We start from the raw sequence: 7,164 nt of genomic DNA on the forward strand, positions 1-7,164 counted from the left end.
GTAGGGAAGAGCTGCTGCTGGGAGCTATCACAGAACAGCAGCACTAAGACTGGAAACCTTTTCCCTTCCCTCTGTAGCACTCTTCAGCACTCTACCAAAAATAACTTGATTTAAATGCAAGGGGAGGAAACGTGGAGTAAGGCTGAGAATGAAAGAAGATGACAGAGCACTTGGTAAGAACAGGAGAGAGGAATGAGAGACTGTGACAGGAAGCTGGAAAGGAGAAGAGACTGGTTGAGCAGGTGCAGGGAAGAGCCTAAGTCTGAGCTGCTTGGGCAAAGAGGCTGGGAGATGATGATGGTCATGGAGGCAAGAAGAATGTATGAAATATCCTACAGAGGGAAACAGATGGAGATGATCTGACGGGAAACTGAGGTGCAGAGCTGAGCCTGACTGGCTGAAGAGAGGATAGGCCAAGGATGTGTGAGGAAAGGGCAAGGAATCCAACCAGGGCAACTTGTAAAAGAGGAGAGTGCTTTGAGAGCCAGAGCCCTATGGATAGACTGGTACTCACTGGGGTTAATAAGAGAAACTGAAAAGGCAAAAATGAGTGGAAAGAATGAAAATACAGAACCAGAGTTTTCATATACTCGAAGGAAGAAACTATTTAGAGTTTTACTGGTGTTTTTCCTGCCACTGTTTGTTCCTTTTTATATAGAGCTACTTTGGGAGATGGAGATTTCTATTTCTATGTAGGTTCCTAAACCACGTTTATCACTATAGTAACTGTTGCAAATAGAAGCAGGACTGCTTGCCCTTGGCTGACATACATATGTTTCTTTGTTGGACTGATGCTTTAAAACAAAATCAATCAATGCTAGAACAACTATGGTGCAGAAGCTTCAAAACACTGTACACCTGTAAACAGAAAGTTAACTTAGGATTTTACTAACCTTGGTATAAACACTGAGCTCATTTTTACCATATCTGAGTACAGTACCTGCCTGAAAGAGGTCCTCTCTAAACCTGGCATGTACTCAACTGCACTCAAACCTCCCTTGTCACCAACATCAATTTAAACCTTCAGACACAGTGCTGGCAGGAGGGGTCCCATACCCACTATTACTTCAAACTTCATCACATTTCTACTATTTTAGTGAAACAGCCACACTGGGAATGGCTGTGGAATCTCAAAGCTGTTGCTCACACTGAACATCTCCCAAGGGCATCACAGGTTAGGGCTCTGTGCGAAGCCTTAACCATCAGCACTGGCAAAATCACCACTCAGCTGCCTGGGAATGTCCTGCCCTTGTGACAAGCAGATGCCTCTGGCTGAATTGTGACTTCTGGAACAGCAAGCAGCTTTTTGGCACTGCCTTTTGTATGGCAAGGTGCTTTACACAAAGCTGTTGCTTCTCGGTCCCAATTCCCACTTCTGGAGCTCAGAGATGTTTCGTTTCATGAACACATGCCTTGTCTAAGAGCAATGACTTGGAGTTTGTAAATACCACTGGAGACAGAGTCAAGCAGAAACCATTTCTCTCCCAGAAGGAAGATCTTGCCTCAGAGGCAACATCATCTGACTTTCATCCCTTTGGCAATCAAGGGGAACCGGGATGTAAATACTGCTCTTTGTGAGAAGCTTGGCTTCTATTTTCTGCCCAATTCTGAATTCAGTGGTAACAGGAGCCTATGCCTGACACTGGGGCAAGCAGCTGATTTCTTCCCATTGCAGACAACTGCATCCTTATTGGAAACACACTCTGTGAGCCAAAAGCTCTCTTCTGGCATAAGCAGCATCATTCTAGAAATACCTTCAATATTTTTGCAACATAAAGATTCCTAAGGCTTATAATCACAGCCAATTTTCCCATCCACTTTGATTACTAAGCTAGAACTTTAGTTGGAATTACAGTTCTTAATGACTTATATTTACTAGCAATTTAGCTTTTAAATACCCAGATGAATATTTCATCTTACTCTGCTATCCTGAAAGTGTTAAAATAGGAGGGTAGGGGTTATCTGAAGTTAGGAATCAGGGTGTAGGAAATTTGTACAACAATTTTCTTAAAGTAATGAACTCTTTCCTTCAACAGACCTTCAAAAAGCTTTTTTCAGATGTATCTTTAACAAATATGACTTAGTAAGTACCAGTGTTGTGACACTCACTGATGCTTAAACTTATAACCTTTAAAATGTGGACCCACTCATATTAGAAGTGGACACTGCATTCACAAATAAAACAAGGGCATTTTTGGAACATCACAATGAAGATCTGATAACCAAAATAGAGATAAATTAGTAACTTAGGTTCCACTTTGAAAACTGCCAGGAAGACTACTCACGAATTCCAGTATTTGCAGAGAACACTTAAAGTCATCATTTTGAAAACCAACTTCCACAAACAAGCAGAAAAAGAAACCTGTTCAGCCATAAGGAAGATTTAAGGCAAGTTTATGTTCTCGGTCACATTTGTGTAAGTGCCTTGGAAATAACACAAGCGTTAAAATAAAAAGGTTGCAATTTTGCAATCTTAAAAACTAAGACACAGGCTCCTCCTAGTGGTAAAAACGCAGGAATTATTCTTTCTCTGTTAAAAAACTTCTAGCACTATTTATAGTTACCACTTAGTCTCAGTTAGCTTTCCATTTGGTTCTGGAAGTTTTAGAGGCCTCTAAGTTCTTAACTGTTGCCAAGGAACTGTTACCTAAATATCAAAATGAGTGGGACATAACTAAAAACATTTGCAAATCACTGTAACTATTTTTTTCCTCCAAAATAAAGTTTATCTACCTCTTAGTGCTTTAGAATGATGGAGTGGAAGGGATGGAAGACTGTATTCCGAAAGACTTACGCTTTTGTACCAATTTGAAATCCAACTTGCATTTGCATTTGTTATGCAGAGAGCAGCACTCGGCATTTAGTGGTGGAAACCCTGCACAGCATACCTTGGGCTCAGATGAATATGCTACACCCCCAATATCAAGTATGAGAAAGATTTTATATACTTTAAAAATGTCTTCAATTTTGAAGCCAAGTCAGTTGCTCTCACCTAAAGAGCAGAAGCCCAGTGTCAGTGCAGTTGCTGAGCTTGTTACTAATTCATCCCAGCCATGGAACAGCAAGCACTATATTTAGCCACACTTGTTCTTCAAAACAAATTCCATCAAAAGGGACAGAGGGCCATTTTCATTATCAGGTCCTTTAAAAGTCTTATTCTGCAATGAAGTTTCTCATCAGCCTAAAACAAATAGCAGCTTATGTAACTTAAAAAGGAGCTGTACATAGTAAATGATGTTGTGCATTTAACAATCTTCCCCCTATAATTTTAAGTTGTTTGATTATGTTAACAGGCCTACTAACATAATAACACTTCAAATTGTATACCTGAGTGGGACACAGCACTGCATAAATTGAACCTTTATTGTAGACCAAAGTCCTTTCAGTCTTAACTGTACTTGAAATACAGTAGTATGCAGAAAACTGCAACTGCTAAAAATTCAGATATTGCTATAAGAAAATTTATGGTCTCAGAAGATTAAAGAAAGAATAATTCAAACCAGGCTAATTTCATTATTTGCCAATTTCAGTTTTGCTTTTATGCCACAAAAGGATGAAAAATCCTTTACATGCCACTTCTACTTGCAAGCATGCAAAAAAAATTTCCATATTTCAGATGTCTGTTCTCCCTGTTCATGCTTTTTGAACCCTTTTGTTTTAAAGACAAATGATACAGATGTTGTGTTAGAAGGAAAAAAAACCCCAAATTATTTAAAACTGCTTATGTCAAAAGAAATTTAGATTGTGAATTTAGAGTCTTCTCTTTTCCCCTATTTCATATACGTGCATGATGTATTCTGTATGTAATTACATTTGTTTTACAATAACACATAATAGAAAAGAACAGGAGGATGAAAACTGTTGCTGGTTGAATGACATTTTATTTTCACTTTCAGAGAGCTGTACAGTTTCTATAAATAGATGTGATACTGTAATATTTACATCATCCTCACCCATACTAATATATTCCATTTAAAATGGTAGATACCCTGACCAAGCCAAAACAGGGTTACTCCTGGGTGCATTTAGTCAGAATTCTATGTCAAAACATACAATACATCAGTTTGTATCAGAGCAATTTCTCCTGGTATTTTACATGTAACATTATTTTCTCTAGACAGTCTCACCTTCCAGCATCCTAAGAGCTTTCCAGACAAGTGCACTACAGTTCAAGAATGAAAACAGGATGCAAAAAAACCCATTCATATCCAGCCTATTTAAAATAAGGAATGTGATGGATAGTTTTAACTATGTGAGTTTCATTACACATGAACACAATATTTTCAGGATCCCTTCATATACAGGTACAAATTGAAAAAAAAATGAAAAGCAATAGCTTAAAAAATTTGGAGACAGCAAAATCCTCTGGGCTTCTGAACATGTTCTGCAGATTTCTGTACAGTGCTTCTGCCAATAATGTTTCCAAGTTTTATACTGCCTTATTCATTTTCTAATCCCTGTGATTCACCGCTGTAAAGAGTGCTTATTTGCATCTGTTAACTACTGCTGGGGTAGCTACAAACACCACCTAAACTCCCATTTGAAAATCCACACAACCCATGAAGTGTTGAGGTTTTTCACACTATACTACCTTCGAAGTTTCTCTCTCCACTTCTTTTCCCACTTGGGAAGCAGTCATCTCCACAGATGGACCAATTAAATAACCAAACTTCAACTGTCACATGATACTTTTAGACTATGACAGCTAAATTGTTCATCTCTACCAAAAGGGACTGTAGAACTATGTGACAAGAACTCCGTGTTGGTAATTAAAAATAAACAACACAGAAGGAAAACAACAAAAACACAACATTGAAACAACATACAGGACCAGACTGCTTCCACTGTGCACATACCGGAGAATCTGAAAGCAGAAGCCTGCAGTTGTAAAGTGATTAAATTGTAACAAGTATCACTAGAACAGAAAACAACCGAACTCAAGCTGGTAGTCATCTTAACAAAAAGGAATTCCAAAGGAATGTCCAGAGTAAGTCACTCAAAGCTAGATGCAGATGCTCAAAACCATCTGATTAAAAGCTCATTTTAAAACTCCATTAAGGATGAATTCAGAAGGAGACTGAACAGGGAAGGCTTAGGTTTTTCTATGGGGAAAGACTTGCAGGGTCATACATAAATAGTCAAGTTCTCATAAAAGACAGAAAGTGAGCTCCAGTAACTGCAGTCAAACTGGGAGTACTGCATATCAGTGTGCCAAAGGGTAGATATCTCCAAATATCATGATCAACTGGAAACTGGTCGAGGTGGTTTGCTTTTGTTTTCTGCCTCTTTTCCACGAATTGCAGCCACATAAGAGAAGAGACACAGCACGGAGTAGCAGATCTCATGAGCCTACAAGAATTTAGAAAAAGAGATATTGAAATTCAGATTAAGTGTTTTACAAAATCCACTGTACATTTGTATTTTCCTGCATGTCTTCCTTCATGGGACAACTACTCTGGCTAGAGACAAAATCAGGAAAATGTGTCCCCTACCACCTTCTAAGATGGATAGAGAAGAAGAGCCATATGACAAACTAAAAATTTCCTTTGGGATAAAAGCATTAGTTGCTTAACAGTATGATTTAATAATTTTTAAGAATAGAATTTTTCTATGCTAAGATAGGAAGTTAGCCAGCTGGCGTTAGAAGAATCATTCTGCATATTTGCTTTTGGTCTGTTGTATGAAATTACAAGACATTTTCTGGAAGGGGTTGAATGAGTTAACTAAAGAGAGTGTTTCACATAGCACTACCAAGTTTTACAATTATTTAACTGATTACTGTGCTATTATTTAACCAAAAATCCTCTTTTACCATGTGACTGGCAGCACAATTCAGTGAAGGTAAGACTTAGACTTAATTAATATAATAGTTATATTAACAGCTATTCTGTCCTGTAAACTAACAGCTAATTCTTATCCTGTAAACTAACATCTAAAATTTTTGTAAAGGTAATAAGCATAACAACATGTTTTGCTGTATTAGAGTACAAGCTAAAACACGTCCATAAAATTTTTTTTTTCCATTAAACTGGCTTCTCTTAGTAACAGATACAGCTATTTACTTCTTAAACTACATAAATTCTAAAGCATTTAGTTCTAAAACATTTCCAGCTTCTTCAAATAATTCTGCTCTCTCTTCTCTTGAAGGACTGAGTTTCCATGAAATCACCAAATGTGCACACTGCGCTTCAGACATAAAGTGAAGAAATTTCAGTTCTGATGATAATCATTGGTTTCTATTTCTTCCTCATAAATGCACATAAGCCTGATCATGTATGAAAGTGCTAAGTATCATTATCAACTGCTGCTGTTCACAAAAATGTTATAAAAACTGAACATTAAACCACAACAAGAACCCATCAATACAGCAAGAATCAGTACTTTCACTGTTCTCTCACAACTCATTGCTCCTGAGGGAATGGGAATTTTTTGTAAACTGTTAACAATCATTCCTAGGAAGTAGTTTCCCTTTCCATCGGTTCTATGGATTAAGGACTGTGTTCTGCACTGTCTTAAAATTAACAGTTTCACCAGTTCTTACTGTGTTAAAGTTCAATGCCAAATTGGCTACCTTGCATCTTTATCTGTCTTAAAAAAGGAGACAGTGCTTTCTGCACTACGGGGGAGTTCCTCGAATTTCATAGATACAACAATCACTGAGTCTTGTTGTCTCCCCCTAATGAAAACATCATGAAGAGCAGCTGGTGTTTCACTGCAAATCCTGCAGTCACAATGTAATTCTTTTCTCCACATGAAATTTTAAAGATACATCCTCTAGAGAACCACCAGAGGCATCACAGTTGACTCACCATTGGCGTCTTGTACTTGTGGCTCACCACTTCTTTAGTTTCAGGAACTAAAACCGGACGGGCAAGAGACAAAACAAAAAGTTCAAAAAACGAGAGGCAAATGGGAAAGAAATAGCACAACGTTCCCATGGGAAAGGGAAGGGATGCAGACAGACAGCAGGTGCAGGTACAGGGCACCTCACTATCCCTCACTTCTACATACTTTTACTTCTTTTCATTTACATTATATATATCTTTGGAAGATACTGGTAATGTCATAATAAATTACTCAAGCTGGCAAAAATTTTCACTGCCTCTGTTTGGCACAGCAGATATTTGATGGTTCTTAGAGACTCTGGCTTTTCTCATATTCCTG

General features: G+C 38.0%; 1 protein-coding gene across 29 annotated transcripts in view; it reads right to left on the reverse strand.

Annotated features, from left to right (window-relative positions):
* Nucleotides 1-3,859: 3,859 nt before the first annotated feature.
* MADD (MAP kinase activating death domain) overlaps nt 3,860-7,164 on the reverse strand; it is a 58,874-nt gene continuing 55,569 nt past the window's right edge. For all 29 annotated transcript variants that reach the window (XM_017742003.1, XM_017741988.1, XM_017741987.1 and 26 more), the window contains 2 exons: nt 6,810-6,856; nt 3,860-5,349 (listed from right to left, as the gene is read on the reverse strand). In XM_017742003.1, coding sequence (XP_017597492.1) covers nt 5,242-5,349; nt 6,810-6,856 — 155 coding nt within the window. In that variant the 3' untranslated portion in view covers nt 3,860-5,241. The remainder of the gene's footprint in view (nt 5,350-6,809; nt 6,857-7,164) is intronic.

This window comes from Corvus brachyrhynchos, unplaced genomic scaffold (assembly GCF_000691975.1).
Source record: "Corvus brachyrhynchos isolate BGI_N302 unplaced genomic scaffold, ASM69197v1 scaffold115, whole genome shotgun sequence".
Lineage (NCBI taxonomy): Eukaryota > Metazoa > Chordata > Aves > Passeriformes > Corvidae > Corvus > Corvus brachyrhynchos.